This window comes from Marmota marmota, unplaced genomic scaffold (assembly GCF_001458135.2).
Source record: "Marmota marmota marmota unplaced genomic scaffold, marMar, whole genome shotgun sequence".
Taxonomy (NCBI): domain Eukaryota; kingdom Metazoa; phylum Chordata; class Mammalia; order Rodentia; family Sciuridae; genus Marmota; species Marmota marmota.
Window position 1 is genome coordinate 7,984,494 of NW_026000171.1, and position 25,639 is coordinate 8,010,132.

Genomic DNA, 25,639 nt, shown 5'->3' on the forward strand with positions numbered 1-25,639 from the left:
AATCTCCAGTATAATAAACAAAACAAAACAAAAACCTCTCCCTGGTCTTTCGGATTGACCTACTTTGCCAGTCTCACTTCACATTCCTCCTGATCATACCTACGCTCTACCCACACCAAACTACCTGTCTTTGCCTAAAGTGTCCTGCTCTTGACTTCTGCTTTTATAAATGCCATTTCCTGATTGAAAGCTCCTATCAGGTTTCCCATGTGTCAAACTCTTATTCATTCTTCTGAGCTCTTCTCAAGTATTTCTCCGAAGTATTCTCTTCCTTCCCCAGAAAGAGTCAATAGCCCTCCCCGGTGCCCCCAGCACATCTTAATCACTGAATGAACAAAAGCTTGCAGAAGCTGAGCCCAGAACAACATGTCCCTGCATTTATTCTATAAGCACCAAGTGCCTTCCACCAGTCAAAGATGAAAGAGTTGGGGATGTTGCTCCACGATAGAGCACTTGACAAGAATGTGTGAGGCCCTGGGTTCAATCTACCCCAGCACCACTAAAAATTTTTTAAAATGTACAGAATATAAGACAAACTACAATGATGGTGATTTAGAGATCTGAAAACAGCAAAGCCTGATCCATACAAAAACTTACACATAAATACTCACAGCAGCATTTTTCAAAATAGCAAAAGCAAAAAACAAAAACCCCAACAACCCAAATGTCTACCAACAGTCAGATAAAATGTAATACCTTGGCACCATCTTCCTAGAAATTTTTGAGCCCTGAGGGCCATGTGAAGAAGTGTTTGGCTGAAGTGCAGAAGTAGAAAGAGGTCCAAGCAAACTGTAGCTCGTGGGCCCATGGAATCCAAAGAAGCAGAACTAAGGAATGCCAGAGGCCAGGGAGCTGGTACAAGCTGATGGACGGCATGCTGAGGACCAGAACTCTCTCAGGGGAGAGAACTCCCACCACCATTGCATCACCAAGACCACCTCTGGGAGGCCCATTGCTCATACAAAACATCCCCAGACCTGTGGCTTTCTGTTTTCAGTCATGGGCAAGCGTAACACATCTACAATAAAACACCCCTTTTGTTGTCTTAGTTGGAGAATTTTTTACAAAGTTGGCTTATCTGTGCAATGGCATTTAATGAAGCCATAAGAGTGACACACCGACACCTGCTGCAACATGGATGAACCTGGAAAACATACTAGATAATGAAGCAGACACAGGACTACATATCGTATGATTCCATTTCCATGAAGTATCTAGAACAGGCAAATCCAGAGAGAGCGAAAGTAGATGACTGTTTTCTAAGGATGGGAGATGAGGGTGGGGAAAGGGGATGTAGCTAGGGAGTACAGGGTTTCTGTTAGAAGTAATTAACAATAAAATTGACTATGAGGGATGCACAGCTCTCTGAATATACTAAAAGCTACTGAACTGTATACTTTCATTTTACTTATTTACTTTGTGGTACTGGGAATTTAACTCAGGGCCTCTTGCATTCTAGGCAAGCACTGAGCTGCATCCCCAGCCCTTTTTATTTTATTTTGAGACAAGGTTTCCCTAAATTGCACAGGCTGACCTTGTACTTGGGATTCTCTTCCTCCTGCCTCAGCCTTCCTTGCAGCTGGGATTACAGGTATGCACATCTCACCCAAGTACTAATAAGGATTTTTCTAAGCTTCTTTTACTATGTAAAAAAAACATGCAATGGAAACCAGTCATCCACCCCCAAACGGTCATACACGTGTACTAAAATATCAAGTTTCTTTTTTTCCTTTCAATATATTAGTGATGGAACCCAGAGGTGCTCTACCACTGAGCCACACTCTCAACCCTTTTTATTTTATTTGGTACCAGGGATTGAGCTCAGGGGCATTTGACCACTGAGCCACATCCCCACCTCTATTTTATATTTTATTTAGAGACAGGGTCTCAGCCTTGCCATTGCTGAGGCTGGCTTTGAACTTGTGATCCTCCTGCCTCAGCCTCTTGAGTCATGGGGATTACAGGTGTACTCCACTGTGCCTGGCCTTATTTTTATTTTTATTTTGAGACAAGGTCTCGCTATATTGCTAAAGCTAGTTTCAAACTTGTGATCCTCCTGCCTCAACCTCCCAAATTGCTGGGATTACAGGTGTGTACCACCATGCCCAGATTCAAACATTTCTTTAAAAAAAATTAATCCTGTTGGGTGATGCCACCTGTAATTGCAGTGACTCAGGAGTCTAAGGCAGGAGGATTGTATGTTTGAGGCCAGCTTTAGCAACTTAGTGAGACCCTGTCTCAAAATTTAAAAAAGTTAACTCTATTTTAATTATTATTTACTTTTTGTTCACTGTTTTTGTTTTATTACATATTCACACACGTATATATTTATATCTTTTGCAAAAAAAATTGGGGGAAATTAATTATTAGTAAATGCAGAATAGTGTGTTGGTATAACCTTTTAAAATAGTTGGTTCATTAAGAAAAATGATCCAAGTTGCCCTCAAGAGAGGACTATACACCAGACCAAATGATTTGTAAGAGAATTTCTTTTCAAAACGCTATCTCCAGATGGGGCAGGGCACAGTTACCTGGTGATGTCACCTAGTACAAGTGTGCCAGTATTGTAATCCATCCTCTCTCACGGTTTTCAAAAGAGGCGGCTTCACAGGGTGGCTAACCTAACAACGCATTTGGTACCGTACTGCCTCCTTCACTCCTGCCCAGAGCAAGCGGGTAGACTAGAAATAAAACCACCCAGGCTAAAGAGATCAGCTGCGATAGGTGTGGCTGAAGACAATGAGCTGGCCAACACCACCCCATCAAGAAAAGAAACCTAGGTCCACTGGTCTCGAGACAAAAAAGACACTGGATTCTAACCAAACTAAAATAAAACCCAATTTAAAATTTTCATCCCCAAAGCACCATGAGCTAAGTCTTAGCACAAGCATTTACTGGACGTAATTTGGGTATGCTCAGTAATTTCCTTGAGCCTCCATCTCTTACTCAAAAGAAAAGAGTACTAAAGCCTATAAATAAAGTGTATGAGGATGGTTGTGCTTTTTTGTTTATGCAGCGTTAGTGAACACACCATTCCCGGTTGGTTATGATTTTTATTCACACATTTAACTGTTTTCTAAGACATTTTGTAAAGCAGAGTTCCTAATGCATATTCCTTATAACCCTAGCATCATAGAATATTAATAGACAGTTCATGGAACAAGCAATTTGGGGGCACATAAGTTGGACCATGCTGAGCTCAACCAAACCGAACAGATGACTGCAGAACTTCTCAGGATATTTCATATGCTAATGTCCATTTGCAAGAAGAGGATGTAGTACACAGTTTTGTTTTGTTTTGTTTAACTCATTTAACAATAAACTCCTTTCTTCCTGGAATATCTTATGGAACTTAAGTTTGAGAAACTTGTTATCTTTAAGATTAGGGATTGGCCTGGGCATGAAAGTCACGTAATTTTCCTGAGCTTTGTTTTTCCCACCTATAAAACAAGGATTATGATTCCTATAGTTTGGATCTGCAATGTCTCCCAAAGGCCCATATGCTTGGTCCACAGCCTGCGGCCCTACTGGGAGGTGGAGGACCCTTTCAGAGGCAGGACCAAGTGGTAGGAAGTTAGATGGTTAGGGGTTATGGGGACCTTGGCCCCTTCCTCCTGCTCTTTGCTTCCGGCTGCCATGAGGTGAACAGGCCTCCTCTGCCACAAGTTCCCACCATGAGGTACTGCCTCATTCCAAGCAGTAGCAAGGGACCAAGTGACATGGACTGAAACCTCTGAAAGTGTAAGCCAAAATAAACCTTTCCTCCCTGTGAGTTGTTTATGTCAGCAATGGAAAGCTGACTGACACAAAGGTACTACCTTACAAGGTCCAAAAGCTGGCATCAGATGATATGCAGAGCCTGGCACACAGTAGGCATGAGCAAATGTTAGGGCTCCTTCTCTAAGGGAAGAAAATCAAATGAACTGGGAACCCCAGGGGCAAACAGTCATACTCCCTAGGAGAAAGTTTTCCATGATCTCTGGAATTATCTGTTAATTAAAACAACAACAACAAAAAAATCAATCCTGTCAAAGAAGAGTCCCTTACCTCTGAGAGCCAGGGTACAGGTTTGTTCCACCTCAAGTAGCTGTTGTTACTGTTCCCACTTTGGTCAATTTCTTGGTCCTAGTGGAAGAACAAAGAATGAACTTTGTGAGAATATTAGGGTGAGAACCTGGGAATAAACAGGATTCAGGGACCCTTGAAAGTGCCTGTGGGGAAGCAGTCCCTGCCCCCAGGAAGCTTCTGACCTAAGGGACACTCCCATTCACTTACACATATTCCTCAGGAGAAAATGTCCTTAACAGTGTCATCTGCATATGCTCCTGAGCTTTGAGATTTTCTCAATTTGTCCCAAATGGAGAAAAGTGGGGTTTTTTTCCTAATTAAATCAGGGCCTCCTGAGGGCAGGGGCTTTGACTCCTTCTTCCTCTACCTCCCCCAGGGCTGTGCCCAGATTTGTAAGTACTTGTCTCAATAAGTGGGAGCCCCTCAGGTACAAATCCTCCCTGCCATGCAGGTCTACAGATTCACTTTGGTTCTGGTCCAGTCTTAGGCATCCATGTCTTGTTGCATACTCGATTAGGGCCTCCAGACTGAGCTGGACCCCAACTTCCCTAACCTATCATTGGCTCAAGAAACACTGCAGGAATTTCCTAAATCAAGCAAAATGCCGCCCCATTACAAACTGCACACCCAGCTATGTGCAGGGAGGGATGTCTATCTAGCTTGTCCTCTGGCTTTCGGTAGCAAGCATCTGGTTATTTTCACTAAGGTACAGTTCAGTCTCCATAACAGGAAAAGGCAGGACATGCTATTTGATTTGCCTTTTCTTTCTTTCTTTTTTTCAAGTACTGGGGATGGAACCCAGGAACTCTCTACCTCTGAGCTAACACCCTAGCTCTCTTACTTTATTCTGAGACAGGGTCTTGCTAAATGGCCAAACTTAGACTTAAACTTGCAATCCTCTTGGCTCAGCCTCCGGAGGGAGTCACTGGAATTACAGACATGTACCACCATGATGCCTGTTTGTTTTTTTGTTTTTTTGATTTTTTGTTTTTTGTGGTGCTGGGGATTAAATGCAGGATCTCACAGTGCTAGGCAAGCACTTACCACTGAGCTGCACTCCTAGCACCAAGACGTGCAGGTTGACTTGGGAGGCTGCATGCATGGTGCAGGTTAGATTGCAGGTAGCTTAAATAATGCGGCAAAGACAGAAATAGGAAAGCCAGGCCTAGTGCTAGCACCAGGTTTTGAGGAGGGCAGGATGGGCTCAGCCAGGAAATCCCAGATGGCAGACTGGGATTCCACTACTTGTTTCTCCTGTGTCTCTCACAGGACAGAGCAGAGGTTTCCCTAAAGCCAGGGGAGGTGGAACAACTGAAGGCCCATGTTAACACACCAGCAGGGAAAGGTGCAGCCCCTGCCACATACCTTGAGGTTCAGCCTCTGGGGACGGTAGAATTGAAGATTGGGATCCACAGCTGGGATGTTCCTGCTGGCCAGAGCCTTGGCCAGTTCTCTCCAGCTGCCATACCCTAGGCAAAGGAACAAATAGAAAAGTAAGGTCAACGTAATTTGAGGACCTCATAAATCTGTAAGCTTGGAGGGATGGAGATAATACAAGTAATTATCTTCCCTTCTGCTCCTCACCCCCCTTCATATGGTAGGCATGAAGTGGATGAGGCAAGAGATCATTAAAATTTTGGCCAAGTTGGGAGTGGTGGTGCATGCCTGTAATCCCAGGAATTACAGACATGTACCACCATGATGCCTGAGGAGGCTGAGACAGGAGGATCACAAGTTTGAGGCCAGCCTCAGCAACTCTGTGAGGCCCTAAGGAACTTAAAAAAATTAAAAGGCTGGGGATGTGGCTCAGTAGTTAAGCCCCTGGGTTCAATCCCCAGTACCCACTTCCAAAACAAACAAACAAACAAAAACCTTGGCCAAGGTCCACAGGGTGGAAAGAGGAAATGAGCTTGGCTAGAGTAGCTTAACAGTAAAGGGTCCCTGGGCTCAATCCCCAGTACCCTCCCTGAAAAAAGAATTTGCTGCCTTCCAGAAATCACAAGAGCCAGGTGTGACCATCATTCTCCCACTGTTGACTCACTGCAGGCTGAGATTCTTCCCCAGGTGCCCCTGGAGATTGATTTCTTCCCAAATGCTACTATGGAGAAATGGACATTAAAAGAAGTGCTCTCAGGCTGGGGTTGTGCTCTCAGGCAGTAGAACTATTACAGAGGGCTTGCCTAGCATGTGTGAGGCACTAGGTTCGATTCTAAGCACCATATACAAAAAAAGTAAAATAAAGGTCCATCAACAACTAAAAAAAAAAAAGGAGTGCTCTCTTTCCTCCAGCTTAATCCCCCTCTAGGGAAGCAGCAGGGGATTCTAGTGGGTAGGGGAGGCCTACCCCACCATTAATTGATGGGTTGTTGGATAAAACCAGAGCTGGGAGAAACCAAGAAGGATAGGCTTGGAACTTGGAGTTTGTCAAACAAAGTTATAAACTGCTGGAGATATAAGGTTAGAGGCCTGGTGAAGCCTGGATTGATTTGGAAGCTGTCTGTGACCAATGTCATCTGTATCCTGAAGGCTTTGGAACCATTTGGCTTATACACATCTGGGAAGGCAAAAAGCCAAAAGACGGTGAGAAGGAGGAAGGGAAGAGGAAACTACTGGGGTGCATGCATGCATTCCTCAACAAGCAGAGAGGCCGGGGCTGCACCGGGGTGAGGGTGGGAGAGAATCAGAGTCTGGTGATCAACTACTGTTACTCACCAGAGGCCAGAGCTCCCTTCTTGTCAGGAGAGCTCTCAGGCATAATTGTTGGGCCCAAATAGCTGCTAGTCCTACCTGGGAATCATGGGCCATCAAGATCTAGATGGACTTTCAAGGTTACTTCCTCCTCATTCCAATGAAGAAAATGGACCCAGGCTGGTGAAATGACAGCTTAAAGCTAAGTTCACTTAGTAAGTAGTGAAAATAAAACTAGACCCCTTGTGGTCAGGAAGATTTCCACTGGGCTGCTCTTTCTCTCCCAACAGCTTCATTAACATGCCCCACGAGGCCGGGGATGTAGCTCAGTGGTAAAGTGAATGCCTGCCACACAGGAGTTGGGCACTGCACAAAAGGAGACTGACAGTCACCCACCATCAGGAGCCAACAGCTGGCAGTAAGCTGAATGTCACAGGATCCCTATGTGAGCATTAGCAGAGTCACAGGTAGCCACCAGACACAGAATGAAGAGCACAAACTGCAAACGTGGGCCTCACAGAAAGTGGCATCGACGGTGTGCAAGAATCTTGTAGTAACTCTGGGAGTGGCTGAAGATAGAGAGTCACATTCTGGAATGCAGGGGTAGAGAGGGGATGCTTCTCTTACATGGTTTTTGTTTTGTGCTGCCCCTTGATGTTTATGAAGCTTTTCACAGGCACAATTTCATTTGAGCCTTCTAAGAACTTCATGAGATAGGCCAGGTCTGATTACTTCCATTTTACAGATGGGGTAAGAGAAGACCAAACCCAATCAATAAATGGGCAAAGGAACTGAACAGGTAGTTCAGTTCCAACCTAGGTGCCCTTCAACAGATGAATGGATAAAGAAAATGTGGTACATATACACAGTGGAATATTACTCAGCCATAAAGAAAAATGATATTATGGCATTTGCCAACAGACAGATGGAAGTGGAGAGTATTATGCTAAGTGAAATAGGCCAATCCCCAAAAATCAAAGGTCTAATGTTCTCTCTGATATAAGGATGCTAACACACAATAAGGGGTTGGGAGGGAAGAACAGAAGTTCATTGGATTAGACAAAGGGGAATGAAGGGAAGGGAGGGGGAATGGGAACAGGAAAGACAGCAGGATGAATCAGACATAACTTTCCTATGTTCATATATGAACACACCAACCAGTGGAACTCCACATCATGAACAACCACAAGAATGGGATCCTAATTAGAATAAATTATACTCCCAGTATGTATGTGTCAAAATACAATCTACTCTCAAGTATATCTAAAAAGAACAACTTTAATTTTTTTTTTTTTAAAGAGGAGCCCAGTGTTCAAAAATAGGGCTAGTTAACACCCAGGACTATATTAGACAGAACTCTATCCCACATGCCTTAACGGCAAATCTATGCCTTTGGGTTTCTGCAGACATTCAACCTCTGCTCCTGTCCTTCTGCCATCGAGGACTCTCTTGTTTTCATGGCTGGCTGGCCAGCAGTCTAAAATAGGCCAGAGGAGTTCAGTGCAGGGGTATGTTCTGGAGAAGCTGGGTGCTGGCGACAGTGAGGTGAAGTGGAAACATGGGAAATAAGGGAGAAAGAGGAAGAAAGAGGAAGAACGCTCTCGGACCTGTACCCTCCATCTTCAGAGGAGCTCAGGGGCAAGTGGTTTGATTACCTGCGATTCCAGCTCAAACATGTGATCTAAAGTTCAGAGCCCCCTCGCTTACCAGCCCCCAAAGAACTGTTAGCTAGTGGCTGGGGGGGGCGGGGCTTCAGGGGCTTGAATGACAAATGAGTCACAGTGTAGGGAGGAGGGGGACAGACCCTGCCTGGCTTCTGCATTTGGACTGGGTCATCTCTTTTGACCTTGCTCTTAATGACTAAATCCCACCTACTTTGGAGAGTGGTGAGGAAATGCCCACAGACACAGCATCGCCCTATCAGTGTAGCCATGGAGGCGTGTCTCAAATGCAGGTTCCTTCTCATAGAATTCTCAGCTCTGGTCCAATTCTTTGACTGTTGGAAGTCACACTAAGACAACTTATCCCAAGGTCAGTGAACTATCACTATGGGTTGTCAGCGCCCCGGCATCTGCTGGGAAGTGACAGTCATTCTCCTGTGTTGGGTGCTCTTTGCCCTCTTTTCCAGGAGGCCTCATCCTCAGGCCCTGTCCTGGACCTGCCCAGTTTTTAGCAAGACTCTTGCTAAATCAGTTCAGTAAGAATCCTGCAACCCTATGGGACCACTTTTGATATCTGATCAGCACCTCACTTCCCACTCTTGCCTTCAGCAACAATCCTGCTAGGCCAGTTCAGCAAGGGTCCCCTGAGGCCTCTTCTTAGTAATTGTCCACCCAATGACCCCTCACTCTGCTTTTTGGTTATAACCCGCCAGCTGCCTCTGCCGTATTCAGAATTGAGCTAAATTGAGCTTCCGTTCTACAAGGAAGTCCCTTTTGCCTATGACAACAGTGCTGAGTAAAATCTGTCATCACCACCTTTAACAAGAGTGCAGGGCTATTTCTCTTTAACTGAAGGTAATAGGTGGCTCTGTCTGTAGCAAGGGCAAATAACACTGAGGGGAAGAAAGGAGGAGAATTGCAGGGAGAAAATTCAGTGAAGTTAAACCTAGCCAGGCCCTGCCCGTGGGTCATAGGTGTGTCTGGGTGGTGTGAGACACCTGGAATCCTCAACAGCCTAGCCTTTAGCAATTTAAGGAGTACAAGTATCCCTTTGCAGACTTGGCCATTTAGCAGGAAGACAAGTAAGGCTTTGGAGTGAGAGATGCAATTATGCAACTACCACTTATAAACTGTGACTGCTTGTAAAAATGGTTGTACCTCTTTGGCCTTGATTTCTTATCTGGATGGTGGGGATAAAAACAAACCAAAAAATTCAAAACCCTGCCCTTCAGGACAGCTGTGACCAATGAACTATGTGTGTCAGACCCAGCATGGGGTCTGGCACCCAGCAAGTACTCAATAAAATTCTTCTTCCTTACAACTATAATGGACCAATAAAAAAAAAAATACATAGAAAGAAGGAACTGGAATGTAGCTCAGTTGGTAGAGTACTTGCCTAGCATGTGCTATGGCCCTGGGTTTAATCCCTAGTACTGGCAAAAACAAAAGAACAACAACAAAAAAAAAAAAAAAAGAAAAAAAAAAAGAAAGAAAGAAAGAAAAGAAAAAAAGAAAGGGAGAAATTCCTCTTCCTAATAATTTGGATTTGGGGGTCGGGAGATGAAAGAGATGTAAGTTTTAATCCACCACCACTTCTTTATTTCCCCCAGTACTGGGGTTTGAACTCTGGGGCGCTCTTTGGCTGAGCTACATCCCCATCCCTTTTTATTTTTTATTTTGAGACAGGGTCTTGCTAAGTAGCCCAGGCTGGCCTCAAATTTGTGATCCTCCTTCTTCAGTTTCCCAAATTACAGGCATGCACTATCGCGCCTGGCCCCTTTTGAATTTTGTGAAGAGCAAAGAGCAGTTTACACTCATTCTCTTCTCCCTATGCTTAATGACCAGAGAATAAGCAGACTGTGGGCCAGCAGTGGCTCTGTGGTCGCACAGCAGCAGACTACACTGCCTCTTCGTCCCACTGTGGCTGTCCTTCATACTTCCCTGCTGCCCATTAATATTCACTCAGTGCACGTTACACGTAAGGCACTGTGCAGAGTATCTGGACCCTTCCTCCTCCCATCTTGGCTTCTGCATTAATCCTGCCAGTAGATATCCAGGCATTACTTCACCCCCCTGGGGGAACTTGGAGCTAAAGAATGTGCTGATTTAACTACTGACACTTGTCACTTGCCCTCTGGTAAGCGAACTCCTGCTGCTCCTGGCCAGACCTCTCCTCCCAGAGCACCAGCTGCCAGGGCCTTTTTCTCCTGCAACAGGTGTCATATTTGTACCAGGAGACAGACACCCCCATCTCAGGTGACAGATAAAGCACCACCATGGGCCTTATATTCTGCCCTCACAAAGCTAGGCTATCAGATTCGCCATCAGCTGGAGCTTTGCCCGCTTCCCTCCACTGGGCAATGCAGACTCATCAAAGGCCTGAAGATTATCATCTTGGCTCTTTGGTGAAATACGGCGCACACACACACACACACACACACACACACACATCTCCTTTGGTGCTTTTTTCCAGACACTTACATACATTATTTCATTGCTTCCTCTCAACCTCCCTATTAGGTGTTGTCATCTCCACTTTAGAGATTACAAAAACGAAACAGAAAAGTAGAGCTGTGGGCTCAAGGTCACACAGCAAATAAAACAATCCACCTAAAGAATTTAGTGCCTGCAACACAATAAGCACTGAACATATCGCAGCTTGTTATCTTTATGATTAGTCATGATATGGCAGATCTGAAGCTTGCATTAATTTCTTTTGATCCCTGCTCTGGTGATCTTGCTTTTGATCATATGGTCATTAAGGTCATTCATGGGGGAAGAAAAAGGAAGCTCTTTGCTGCTCAGGCTATGGTTGATGTTGCAGATTCCTTAGTGAAACTGTAGACCTGTGCTCCTGACTCCATCCCAGGGACTGAAACACTTCAAAGCACTTTCAATTCAGCAGGAAAGGGCTGGGGGTGTAGCTTAGTGCAGAGCACTTCCCCAGCTTGTGCAAGGCATCCCAGCACCAAAAACAAAACAAACACAAACAGAAAAACAATTTGGCAGGTGAAAAGTTCAGATGAAATCCACATGTAAGTATAAAGTCTGAAAGCCTGCTACTAAAGACCTCAGACTAACTAGCTAAGCCCCAACACACACAGCCATGGCCCTCTCCAGGAAATTTTCCTCCAATCAGCCAAACACATAAGAATGAATTCAAACCTCTACCTGTGTTCAGTAGGGCATTTTACCAGGTAAATAATTATAAGGATAGCAATAGTAATAGCAGCTAACATTAATGAGCACTGGTTATATACCAGGCACCATGTTAAGAATTTTATTTCACTGTGTAAAGAGGTAATAATGTGCACACACATGCCACTTCATGGTGAGCAGCAAGGGAACCCACTAACAGTAATATTGTCAGCTTCCAATGAGTTAGATTTGTCTAACCCCTCACTCCCATATCTTATTTCTTGCTCATGTGAAAATGGATTTTACCTGTCTGCAGATGGAACAGGGTGTAGACAGCCCAAACCAGTGGATGATGCAAGCCCATTCATAAGTAAAGGGGATAAACCGTGGTGCAAAAGGGTAAAACCCCCTTCCTCCAGTGAACAAAACAAAACCCCAAGCTCTTGGTTCCAGCAGGGAACCTGGGGTGAAGCTGAGGGTAATGCCTGGAAGAGAAGCAGAAGCATGTGGGTGGGGTGGGAGTGATATCCTGCAGGCAAAGTGCATGGAGGCAGTATCTCTGCAGTTCTGTCTCCAGTCTTGGGACATAGCTCCTATAGAAGAGTACACACCTAGCTAGTATAGTAGAGCATGCCTATAATCTCAACAACTCTGGAGGCTGAGGCAGGAGAATCACAAGTTCAAAGCCAGCCTCAGCAACCTAGTGGACTCTATCTCAAAATAAAAAAATAAAAGGGCCCCCTGGGTTCAACCCTCAATACTAAAAGAAAAAAAAAAGTGGGGAGTGTTGCACGTTCCCTGAGCTAAAAGAGAGATTTACAAGAAGGGAAGGACTGGCCCTTCCAGGGCTCTAGAAGGTTGGGGCAGAGAGCATAGAAGGGCTGGTTCCATCTACTCAGCCAGACTCAAAGGACCTGAAGATGCAGGATGAGTACAGATTTGTAAAGAAGCCCCAAGATAACTGCTCACCAGAGACTAAAAGTGCAAAGAGGAAAAGTGATGAAATCCAGTGACGCAGAATAGAGATGGAGCCCTTATCCCACTAGAGAAAAAAGGGTTGTCTAGGGCACGAGAGGCCATGGCATCCAGGACACAGCAGAGTCCCGGGATGAAAAAGCAGTGGCTGGGGTTCGGCTCTTAGAGACGCCTGGAGGGCCAGTCACAGATCCTCAGCAGGACAAAGCTACTGTGGCTCAGAGCCAGGAGGGCCTGGACCCCACCAGAAACCATAAGTGCCACACCCAGTCAGAGATAAAGCCAGGGATCTGTTACCCAGGAGGGTGTCTTCAAGGCAAACCCAAGGCTCCAGTGACAGAGACAGGTGTGTGGCTAAGCCTTTCCTTTCTAGTCCACAACACCCCAGGGAACTTGATGCAATAAAAATTATTATTACTGTAACTATAACAATTAACATTTATGGAGTAGGCATATATATACACACATATATGTACCTATTTATTCATATGCCTATTATATTTAATATTATATTTAAATGGAACATAAATTATTTTCTTTAATATAACAAACCTACAGGAAAACAAGACTTAGAAGTAAAAATCTTGCCAAAAGTCAAAGTGACTTCCAGTATTTGGAATTTTTGTTTTGTTTTCTGGTGGTTTTGTTGTTGTGGTTTGTCTGTTTGTAGTAATAGGGATTGAATTCAGGGGTACTCTGCCACCAAGCTATATCCCCAATGTCCCCCACACACACTTTAAATTTTGAGATAGGATCTCACTAAGTTGCAGAGATTGGCCTCAAACTTGAACTTATGATACTCCTGCCTCAGTCTCTCAACTGGGATTTTAGGAATGTGCCACAATACCTAGGTCCATGCCAGTATTTGAATGAGGACAGACCCCTATGTACTTAATTCCATTACTCTATATGCTTGAATGTGCTTGAGAGTTTTTTCTCTGCCTCCAACATCACCATCATTATGTGTCAGGTACCTATTTAGTCACTAGCCTATCCCTGTTCTCCTATCCCTTCCCCAATTACCTCCCATGCACCCACCTACCACACCCCCACTACCAGATAATTTCCTTACTCTAATTTGGCCTAAAATCTCTCATAAACACCAAAGAAATGCAAAGGGCAAGTGGAGACACAAATGTAATGGACATAAGCACATTTGAGCAGGGCTTGCTACCACTTCCTGGTTGGTTTGGTTTTTTCCCTGTACTGGGTATTGAACCCAGGAACTCATGCATGTTAGGCAAACCCTCTGTCACTGAGATACTCCACCCCCAGCCCTATCTTTTTTTGCAGACAGAGTCTCACTAAATTGCTAAATTGCCCAGGCTCAGTAAATTACTATTCCCCTGCCTCAGCCTCTGGAGTAGCTGGGATTACAGGTGTGCCTTACCACTGGGTTCCCTCTTTCTGGTTGAGCTATTTCCTTCTCGAGATGAATAATCCAGGGCTGGGGTTGTAGCTCAGTGGTAGTGCACTTGCCTAGCATGTATGAGGCACTGGGTTTGATCCCCAGCACCACGTAAAAATAAATGAATAAAATAAAGGTACTGTGTCCATCTACAACTAAAATATTTATTAAAAAAAAAATAAGTAATCCATTTGAGAGGCGTGGTGAACATCTGTAATTCCAGCAGCTCAGGAGGCCAAAGCAGGAGGATTGCAAGTTTAAGGCCAGGCTCAGCAACATAGTGAGGCCCTGAGCAACTTAACAAGACTCTGTCTTAAAATAAAAAGGGCAAAGGGCTGGGAGTGTATATCAGTAATAAAGTGCCTTTGGTTTCAATCCCCAGTACCAAAATGAATTAATGAATAAATAAATAATCCAGCAATATGTCCCTTGTACAGGCTGTCCTGAGAGATTATCAGTGGTTGCTCAGCTCTATCCCCTTCTCCCTCATAGCCCTGGTGGGGCAGGAAGGAATGTTGGTGGAAAGAGAGGAGCAGCAGAATGGGGGATCCTAAGGTTTCCTTGGCTCCTCTTTGATGAGTAGATACATATAGGCAGGGCCTCAATAAGCTGAGCCTCCTCCCCTACCAACCCCAAAGCCTGCTGCTGTTCAGAGCCAGGTCCAGAAACCTGAAGAACAGCCAGTTGCTTTCCCAGCTTCCTGCCAAACTGGCACCTGAGCTGCTGGAATAGTTGGGGCTACTGCAGGCTGAGGCTTGCCAGCCAGTGACACAAGGACACAAGGACTCTACCTATTTCCCTATTGGGTGCTGCCTACAGGGACCCAAAACAGGGCATCTGAGCCCTTACCAGGATGTGTCTGAGGCTGTCAGGGCTTCATGCTCATCTAAATATCCAGAGAAAAGCACAGAACCCAGGAAGTGGATAAAGAGAGGAGATAGAGAAAATGCCCCTTCTATTCTGCTGCCACAGCTTTGGGAATATGGATTCTTTTCACACACAGTCCAGCTTAGTAAATTTCCACTTCTGAAACCAAGGGGTTGAACAGTAGAGGCCCCAGACGATGTGGCCCAGCCCTGGGTCACCTCTAGAATATGATTACCACCATCATCATTACAAAAACCTAAAACAAACTGTCAGGCAGGGTGGTGCACACCTGTAATCCCAGTGACTCAGGAGGCTCAGCCAGGGGGATCACAGGTTCAAGGCAAGCCTATGCAACTTAGCAAGACCCTGTCTCAAAATAAAAAATAAAAAGTGATAGGGATGTGGCTCGGTGGTTAAGTGCCTGTGGGTTCAATCTCTCGTACAAAAAACACCAAAATTAAAAGGTCTGGGGAGCCAGGCACGGTGGCGCATGCCTATAATCCCAGCGGCGCAGGAGGCTGAGGCAGGAGGATCACAAGTTCAAAGACAGCCTCAGCAAAAGCAAGGTGCTAGGCAACTCAGAGAGATGCTGTTCTAAATAAAATACAAAATAGGGTTGGGGATGTGGCTCAGTGGTTGAGTGCCCCTGAGTTCAACCCCCGGTATCCCCACACATCCCTCAAAAAAAGACCTGGGGATCAGTTCAGTGGTAGAACACCCCTAGATTCAGTTCCCAGTACCAGAAAAAAAATTAACCCACAACACTAAAAGGGCCCTTTACTAGTCAGTGTTGTGACAATTACAGTCATAAACACTGCCCTATGCTAGGGAAATATGGACTTAAGACCCTTCATGAGCTGGAAGCAGTGATACATAGCTATAATCCTAGGAACTTGGGAGGCTGAGGCAGGAGGATCGCAAGTTGCTGAGGCCCTACACAACTTAGTGAGACCCTTTTTCAAAATAAAAACTAAAAAGGACAAAGGGCTGGGGTTGTAGCTCAGTTACCACTGAGTAGCCTGGGCTCCATCCCCAGCAGCAAAAAAAAAAAAAACCCAAACCAAAAAACAGCCAAATAACAACAACAAAAAATAAACAAAAAACAACACTGATGAAATGGGATGGTTTCAGGATAATTTAAAGATAATAGGGTCCAGGACTTCATAGACTGGCCCATGCTCAATAAAGAGGTGCTTTAGTCCTTGGATGGACCTAGATAAGGGCCACTTAGGTCTTTTCAGGACCCCTAGGATCAGGACTGACTTTTCAGAACCTATTGGGCATGTTTTCTTCTGTCTTCATGGAATGGGACAAAGACAAACAATGCATGTCAGGGAAGATGTGGGACTATCCTGGAGTTTTTCAAAGAAGGTCAGGGCTGGGGGTGTAGCTCAGAGGTAGAGCACCTGCCTCGCATGTGGGAGGCCCTGGGGTCCATCCCCAGCATGGGGTTTGGGGGTATGGAGTTCAGTGGTGGTCATGAGTGAGCAAACAGCAGATTGGGAAAGAATGAGCAAGTGGATCCATGAACTAACCGATCACCAGGTACCCACTGAGCACCTGCTGTATCGTGAGTATTATGCTAACTGCTGTGATAGGAAGGTACGATGGGTGGAGACATTCAGCTCCACCCATTCCTAGGTGCAGCTCCATGGTAAATGCAACAACCAACATTTCTGGACTTCTGTGTGTTTTCTGGCACTCACATTTGTGCCCACTCACAGGCATGAATAAGCCAGTTCTGCTGAATGCAAACAAGAAGACGCACACTAGACAGCCAAGCTAATTGGATGCCATTTTCCAGACTTGCGGGACTCTCAGGCAAAATGTTCTGCAAATGTTTTCTGGGATTAGAAGACTGATCTTCAGCTTCCCAAAGAGTCTTGAAGAAGCTACAGAAATATAAGAAAACCCTGATTCTATAAGATGGCAATAGAGTAGTTTCAGCAGAAACAGTGACTAGAACTAGCCCAAGGCTTGACACTGCCCCAGGAGGCCCTGAAGGAATTGGGACAATTGTCTGGTAGCTGGTTCAAAGCCTGAGCTCCTTCTTTTACCTCTTTCCAGGTGGAAAGGAGGGATCAGGAACTCTCTTTCCTATCAGGGTGGAGGTGACTCCATTCTGACTTCAGAGAGAGGAGTAGTTTCCATAGTTGGAGGTCCTAAATGGAAAGGAGGCATTTTAGACACAGTAACCAGAATGAAACAACTGATGACTGGAAGAGGAGAAGAACAGGAGAATAGAGTTGAGAATGTGGCTTTTAGAAGGATAAATGAGTTATGAGGAAAGCCAGGCATGATACCATGCACCTGTCATCCCAGCTATGGGGAGGCTGAGGCAGGAGGATCACTTGAGCCCAGGAGTTCAGAGCCAGACTGGGCAAGATAGTGAGACCCCTGGGTCTCTTAAAAATTTTTATTTTTTAAATTTTAAAAGAGAGACAGGAGGAGAGAAGTGGGTAATACTTGATAACTGCTAATTATGAAAGGCTAGAAATGTGGGGTGACTGCAGTAAGATACCAAAAGAGACTTAGAAAGAAAACCACACTGTTTACAAAGCCTTTCTTCATACGTTATCCCACTCACCCCACTAACGGGTTAATACCATGTGCATTTAACAAAGCTTAACCACAACAGCAAATAAACGTGTATTTGTCCAGGCCAATCACTGTCCTAAGAACTTGCCATATATTGTCTCATTTAGTCTTCAAAATAATCTTTTAGTTATGCTTCTCTTTGCACAGATGAGAAAACTGAGGTCTTGAGTGGTAAAGAGGATACATATCTCCCTAAGAACTCATAGCCTCTAGATTATTAACAGAGTTGACATTTATCTCCTGTTTCATTTTTCTTTTAGTCTCCTAACAAGTGTCTTACACGGGTCCTTTTGTTAGTTGAATGAAAAAGCAATGGCATCCAAGGGAAGCAGAAAGAGGTAGGGGCCCTGAGGCCAAGAACGTTCTTTACACATGCACAGGGATTAGTTTGGGGACCAGCAGCCAAAAGCCTCATCCTCATCCTCCCAGCCTTCTTTCTCCCCACTTACTGGGACAAAGCCTAGGGTCTCGAGCATGCTAGCCAAGCATGGTGCCACTGAGCTACACCCCCCAGTCCCTGGAACAACACATTCTTAAGCATCTTGTGCGCCTTCTCTTTTCTGAATTAGGCTCCAAAACAAATAAGGTGCTTTAACTAATCTGGAGAGCTGCCTCCTGCAATACCTGCAAGGTCTGATGAAGGTGATTTGCCAAAGCCTAGCTGAGGTTGTTGTAACCTGTTCTCGGAAGAAGAGAGAATGGGATAGGAAGGCATATATGACAGTAACTGTGTTCCCCAAGAGAGGAAGATGAGGACTCTGCTACCCTCCTCACCACAAAAGATTATATTAATGTAACTTCAAGGGTTAGATCATACCTGGGGCAGAAGCCTGGTCACAGGGATTAGGCCCCCTCCCAAAGTCAATAATGCCACCACAATCAACCTGATAATTTTTTTTTGGTGGGGGGACGGGGGGCTTGGGGATTGAATCCAGGGGTGCTTTTCCACTGAGCTACATTCCCAACCCTTTTTATTTTTTATTTTTAGATAGGGTCTCATTAAGTTACTTAGGTTAAGTTGCTGAGGCTAGCTTTGAACTCGTGATCCTCCTGCCTCAGCCTCCCAAGCTGCTTGAATTACAGGTATGTGCCACCATGTCCAGTTTCATCTTTATTTTCATCCCAATGCAATGAATCATTTCCATTTTACTGATAGGGACACAGAGACCCACAGTTAAGTTAACTGATTTGTCTAATGTCAAAGGGAAGCCAGTGTTAAGGACCTGGTTAGAGTCTTGGCCTTTACTCTTGGTCCAGGGCTGGATGTGCCACCACAGTGTTTAGCTGTGCCTGTTGGAGTTAAGTGAGCTACAGGTGGAGAATCTGTATGAGGACACCGACTGGGCCTGATCTAGAAGAAGACAGAAAATTAGCATGGTGCAGGCAGAAATTAGGTCTCGCTTATTATTATATTTTTACTGCGTAAATGAGTTGAAATCAGCAATTCTCAACACCTAGCCTCAGAAAGGTTACATGACCTGGATCTGATTTTATATTCCCATTGTGTAAATCAGACAGTTGATGCATTGGGGGTAAATGACTGAATGACAAGGAAAGTTCACATGAGGGGCCTGGCATATCTGTCATCGCAGATTAGGCATCTTCCAGGCACAATTCTGGGGTAGGGACTGGCTGAAGTGGGCCTGACATTCTGAGAAATTAACAACCAATGAGCTGACGGCTGTCTCAACACCTAGGGACACCCTAGTGCCTTTTAGGGCATTCTTTCTCTTCCTTTCTTCCTTTCCTCCCCTTCTTTCTTTTTTTCCCTCTCTCCTTCCCCTCCCTTCCCTTCTGTGGTGCTGGGGATCAGGCCTTGAGCATACTAGGCTAGTACTCTACCACTGAGCGACAGCCCCAGGTCCCTTTTTTTGGTGGTGGTGAGGGGATGGAGTACAGGAACTTAACTAACCAGGAGCACTTAACCACTGAGCCTCGTCCTCATCCCTTTGAGACAGGGTCTGGCTGAGTTGCTTAGGGCCTGGCTAAATTGCTGGGGCTGGCCTTGAATTTAGGATTATAGAGTCACTAGGATTACAGGTGTGCCACCACACCTGGCTCCTCTCCATTTTTTAAATGCAATTTGTAGGGGGGTGTGTGTGTGTGTGAGTGTATGTAACATAAAATTTAACATTTCAATTATTTCAGTAGCATAAATACATTCACATTGTTGTGCAACCATCACCAATATCCAACTCCAGAACTTTTACATCATTCCAAACTGAAATTCTCTATACATTAAATACCCCTCCAAGTTCAACTTCTCTAAGCACCTGGAGACTACTGTTCTACTTTGTTTCTTTTAGGAAAAAAAAAAAGGAATATTATTGTTTTTTTTTTTTTTTTTTTTTAAAGAAAGAGTGGGGGAGAGAGAGAGAGAGAGAGAATTTTTTAATATCTATTTTTTAATTCTCGGCGGACACAACATCTTTGTTTGTATGTGGTGCTGAGGATCGAACCCGGGCCGCACGCATGCCAGGCGAGCTCACTACCGCTTGAGCCACATCCCCAGCCCCGGAATATTATTGTTAAAAGCTTCAAATTTATCTAGGTGAATAGTCAACTTAATTAAATACTAAAATATAATATCAAAGTGTCAGTTTATTTATTTATTTTTTAAAGAGAGAGAGAGAGAATTTTTTTTTAATATTTTTTTTTCTTAGTTTTCGGCGGACACAACATCTTTGTTTGTATGTGGTGCTGAGGATGGAACCCGGGGCCGCAGGCATGCCAGGCAAGCGCGCTACCGCTTGAGCCACATCCCCAGCCCCAAAGTGTCAGTTTATTAACTGACCAAGTTCTGGGTGCTGTGGCACATGCCTGTAATTCCAGCAATTCTGGAGGCTGAGGCAAGAGGATCCCAAATTCAAGGCTAGCCTCAGCAACTTAGCAAGATTCTGTCTCAAAATAAAACAAAATTTTCTGGGGATGTAACTCAGACCATTCTCAGTACACCACCACCTCCAAATCACATCAAATTGTGAACATAGAAACAAAAATTGAAGTTTATAAGAATAATATTGGGTTTTTTTGTTTGTTTTTGGTGGTACTGGGGATTGAACCCAGGGCCTTGTGCAGGCTAGGCAAGCACTCTACCAACTGAGATATATCCCCAGCCCCAGAATAATAGTGTTTTATTACCAAATTATTTAGAACACATACAATTCTCAAATCAACTTTGTTTTTGGCTATGGATTGAATTTTTTAAAATTAATTTTTAATTGGTGCATTATAATTATACATAATAGTATAATCATTGTGACATATTATTGTGTGTATGTGCGTGTGTGTGCGTATATGTACATATATACACATATACAAATAATTTGGTCAATTTCATTCCCCAGTACCTCCCCTTTCCTTCCTTTTCTTCCTCCCTGACATATATATTGATATATATTATATATGTTTATGTAAACACACATATGTATATTTTAGTTGTAGATAGACACAATACCTTTATTTTATTTATTTATTTTTATTTTTATGTGGTACTAAGGATCAAATCCAGTGCCTCACATGTGTTAGGCAAGTGCTCTACCACCAAGCCACAATCCTAGGTCCTGATATATATATGTGTGTGTGTGTGTGTGTGTGTGTGTGTGTGTGTGTACGTACCCAGGGCCCAGTACCTGCTGGGGAAATGCTCTACCCCTAAGCTTTCTATTTCCGTGAGTTCTACTATAGATACGTCATGCAGGTAGAATCATGTCCTTTTGAGTCTAGTTTATTTCACTTAGCATGTTTTAAAGCCCATCCATGTTGTAGCATATGTTAGAATTTCCTTCCTTTTTTAAAGGCCAGGCAATAATCCATTTTAGGTATATACCACATATTTATCCATTCATCCATCTATGGACACTTGGGTTGTTTCCATATCTTGCTATTTTCCATATGGGTGTGCAAATATCTCTTACAGATCCTGCTTTCAGTTCTTTTGACAGGACACTTTCTTTTAATAACACTTTTTTTTTTTGGTAGTGCTCAGGTCCAACCTAGGGCTTCAATGCTCTTCCACTAAGATACACCCCAGTTTGCCCTCTGTTTTATTTTATTTTTAAATATTTTTCTATGTATTTTTATTGGTTCTTTTTAGTTATATACATGACGGTAGAATTCATTTGTTATAACTATAAAAGCATGGAATATATCTTATTCCAATTAGGACCCCATTCTTGTGGATGTACACAATAGTGGGATTCACTGTGGTGTATTCATATATGTACACAGACAAGTTATGTCAGATTCATTCCACAGTCTTTCCTTTTCCTATCCCCCCTCTCTTCCCTTCATTCCCTTTTGTCTAATCTACTGAATTTGTATCCTCTCCACCCCTGTTATGGGTTGTTAGATTCTACGTATCAGCAAAAACATTCCACTTTTCTGCCCTCTCTTATAAATTGTAAAAATCAAGCAGGTGCAGAAGGCTATGGGAAGCCACACTGCTACCCTCTTAATAGAAACAAGGTGGCAAACCTCACGTTTGAGAATGTAGGAAGTGTGGGGTTGGAAAAAGGAGGAGTGATGTGTGAGTAGAATCAGTTTGGAACAATCCCAGGCAACAAGTTAAGAGGAAAAGCAGAACCTCTGAGTGGGCCCAGGGTGGGCTTTCCCTAGAACAGTAGCCAGAATGGACTCGGGAGTTTCAACACTATGAACATCCAGCTTCAGAAAGCTGATAAGTTACATGGCCCCTTAGAAACTCCCACTCAGGGCCATATGGGTCTGCAAACTATTGTTTATTTATCCTTGATGAGATGTAGGAACTTAGAGTAAACATTTAGAATCCTTTAGTACAATTTTTTTTTTCTTGATGGTACTGGAGATTGAACTCAGGAGTACTCTACCAATGAGCTGCATCCCCAGTTCATTTTATTTTATTTTATTTTTTAGTTTTGAGAAATGGTCTCACTAAATTACCCCTGTTGACTTCAAACTTCTGAGCCTCCCCAATAACTGGGATTACAGGCAAGCACCACCACACCCTGCCCTTTTAGTGCAATTTGACATTTCAGCAACATCAGCAAGTGACAGTGTCATCATCTCATTGAACATGGTACAGATCATTTTGGATGTTTTGAACTACTATGGTGAGTCATGTCATGCAGGCTGGATTCTGGTGATGTATAGTATGACCACATATCTGTCACTGACAGATGAGGAACTAAAAACAAAAACAGGAAAAACTGGTCGTTCATTATAGTTTATGGCATACTGGGCCTGCCTGCTTGCCTGCCTTCTGCCGCCTTCTCTTCTTTCCTAACTTGAAGGAAGATAGGAGATAAAAACAAAATTTAAAAAATCTTATCTAGGGCTAGGGATGTGGCTCAAGCGGTAGAGCGCTCGCCTGGCATGCGTGTGGCACTGGGTTCGATCCTCAGCACCACATACAAATAAAGATGTTGTGTCTGCCGAAAACTAAAAAATAAATATTAAAAAATTCTCTCTCTCTCTGACACTCTCTATCTCTCTCTATCTCTCTCTCTCTTTTTTTAAAAAAAAAATCTTATCTAGGTTAACAAGAACTTTTTAAAATAAATGAACAAGGGCTGGGCACATAGCTCAGTGGTAGAGCACCTGCCTACCATATGCAAGGCCCTGGGCTCCCTCTCCAGCACAGCAAAAAATAGAAATATAAAAAATTAAAATAAATAATGAACAAATGCAAGTATACTTGAGAAGTGAGAAGAATTTAGATTCAGTAGGAAAAAAAAAACTAAGCAGGAACACCAATAGTTAGCTTGGTTGAAATTATTTGCTTTATACCTTCACAAATAAGAATTTGAGCTGGGCTATAATTTCAGCTACTCGGGAGGCTAAGGCAGGAAATTGCAAGTTCAAGGCCAGCCTGGGCAATTTAGAGAGTCCCTGTTTCAAGATAACAAATAAAAATGGTGGAGGATATGGGATGTAATTCAGTGGTAAAGCACCCCCCCCCCCCNGGTAAAGCCCCCCCCCCCCCCCGAGTTAAATCCCTAGTACTTGGGAAAAAAAAAAGAAAGAAAGAAAATGGCCAGGTACAGGGATACACACTTGCAATCCCAGCTATTTGGAAGACTGTGGCAGGAGGATTGCAAATTCAAGGCCAATCTGGCAATTTAGTGAAAACCTGTCTCAAAATAAAATAAAAAGGGATGGGCATGTAGCTCAGTGGTAGAGTGCTCCTGGGTTCTATCCCTGGTACTGCAAAAAAAAAAAAAAAAAAATTAATTAAAATAAAATAAAAAGAATCTGTTTATTGGGCTGAAGTGTAATTGTGATACCATCTATTTTAGTTCAAATACCACTGGTCACAACTCTATAATCTTCACTATTCTACTCGGACCTTCACAAACACGATGAAAACATTAATTCTTAGGATGGCTGAATAAACCATTGAGTGATGGTTTTGATATTCCATATAATCAAAGCACCAGCTCTACGTCTCTGGGAAAAAGTAAAAATTTCGACTAAGTCAACTGGTTGAGTGTTAGTGACCATAGTTTTTGAACCCCAAATTAAGATATGTGGTCTGATGGTAGCAAGAGTATGTTTGAAACAGTTCATCTTTCCTGGAAACCCAGGCCAAGAGTCGAGTAATTTGGCATCCAATTATGAATTTCAAAGACCTCTATTGTCCTTAGCTTCACACTTCGCTGAATTCTCTAGTTGTTCAGATGGACAGACAGGACTAATCTATACAACTCTTTTCTAATCCATTTATAATGCTCGGTCAATAGGAATGTTAGCTTAAAATATACAACAGCTCAGGTGGATAAAAAAGCTCATTTTGGCTGGCTGGTGGTGCACACCTGTAATCCCAGTGGGAGGTGGAGGCAGGAGGATGACGAGTTCAAAGCCAGCCAGCTTCAGCAATTTAGCGAGGCGCTAAGCAACTCAGTGAGACCCTGTCTCTAAATAATACAAAATAAGGCTGGGGATGTGGCTCAGTGGTAGAGGGCCCCTGAATTCAATCCCTGGTACCTGCCCCCCCCCAAAAAAAAAGCTTATTTCAAGACTTTGTATCATGAGATTTGGTCCTTAGCACTGCATATACATAAATAAAGGCCCATCAACAACTAAAAATATATTAAAAATAAAATTTAAAAAGACCCTCTATCACATGTTCTGTCCCCACCCCAATGATTTCCCCACCACTCCTCTTCCTGAGCCAACAGGCTGATCTAGGACTAATACTGTGCTGGGATGGAAGTGACATCTGGCCCAAACCATACACAGAAGTGGGGACAGCATAGAGCTGTTGTTGGAGTTTGAAATTCCCGAACATAGAGGGCACAAGTAAGGAGGAGGTGGAAAGCCAAGAACATGAAAGTGACTAACATGACAAATCAGAGAGTAAACATCCCCGGAGTTATTCCCAGCACTGCTGTAAGCGAGGGAGGAGTTCAACTCCCTTCACCTTTGTTCACGAGACTGAGCTGAGAAACAGAGGTCACTGGTTTAAGGAACCTCCCAGAACCAACACATCAACAATGTCTGGTGTGAACCAAAGAAGAAATCAAGGATGTCTAAAAAGTTGAGCTGATAAACACAGCTCAGAAATGGATCAGACTACTTTAATCCTTACCCCCGAAAAGGGAGAGAAAATAAAGAGAGAGTCCTTTGCAGAAGCAGCCAATGCTAACAAAAAAGTTCCAAACGAAGCAAAGGGGCACTTATTACCTTTGAGTCTTGTGCTGCTACCAGTTTAACATTTCAACCTTCAGATCTCTGTGACTCTCATTTTACCTGCATGAAAATGGTTTCTGAAACTTTCTCCTACTTGGGGTATTCATAAAGATAATCTTTTTTTGATTTTTTTTTTGGCTTCTTGAGCATAAACTTTGATATTTAATGATCCATGATAGCTGTTGGTATCTTAGTATACATAAAACCCTTGGGAAGCTATTAACTGTTTAGCCTTCTTAGGTCTTAGGGGAATATGTTCTCCATCTTTCAAAAAGAGTCTGTTGTAGGCAATTTGTAGGGTAAGATGCAATTTATTCCCTTGAGCTGGCTGAGGCACTGAGTTAGGTTTCCCTGGAGTTCACCACCGTACAAAAACAGATACAGGTTTCTTACAAAGACTGCACAGTTTGTTATTTATTTTGAATTGGCTTCTTGGATCAGTTTATTACCGTTTTGATGGTTGCATAAAATGGTTCACAGTGGAAAGGAAGCTTAAAAAGAGAGATCTTAAAGAGGAAGCCACATGGGCAGTCCACAGGCTAGATTAACTGAACATTGTGCTTAGCTC

At 43.6% G+C, this 25,639-nt stretch overlaps 2 protein-coding genes across 21 annotated transcripts in view; both read right to left on the minus strand.

Moving 5' to 3' along the window:
- The window catches only part of Erc1 (ELKS/RAB6-interacting/CAST family member 1), a 1,605,700-nt gene that overhangs the window by 1,018,667 nt on the left and 561,394 nt on the right, over window positions 1–25,639 (minus strand). The window lies entirely within an intron of this gene.
- Window positions 1–25,639, minus strand: part of B4galnt3 (beta-1,4-N-acetyl-galactosaminyltransferase 3) — a gene marked incomplete at its 5' end in the record, with an annotated part of 103,887 nt that overhangs the window by 27,364 nt on the left and 50,884 nt on the right. The window contains 2 exons of the mRNA XM_048787565.1: window positions 4,048–4,125; window positions 5,434–5,537. Of these exons, the coding sequence (XP_048643522.1) occupies window positions 4,048–4,125; window positions 5,434–5,537 (182 nt within the window). The remainder of the gene's footprint in view (window positions 1–4,047; window positions 4,126–5,433; window positions 5,538–25,639) is intronic.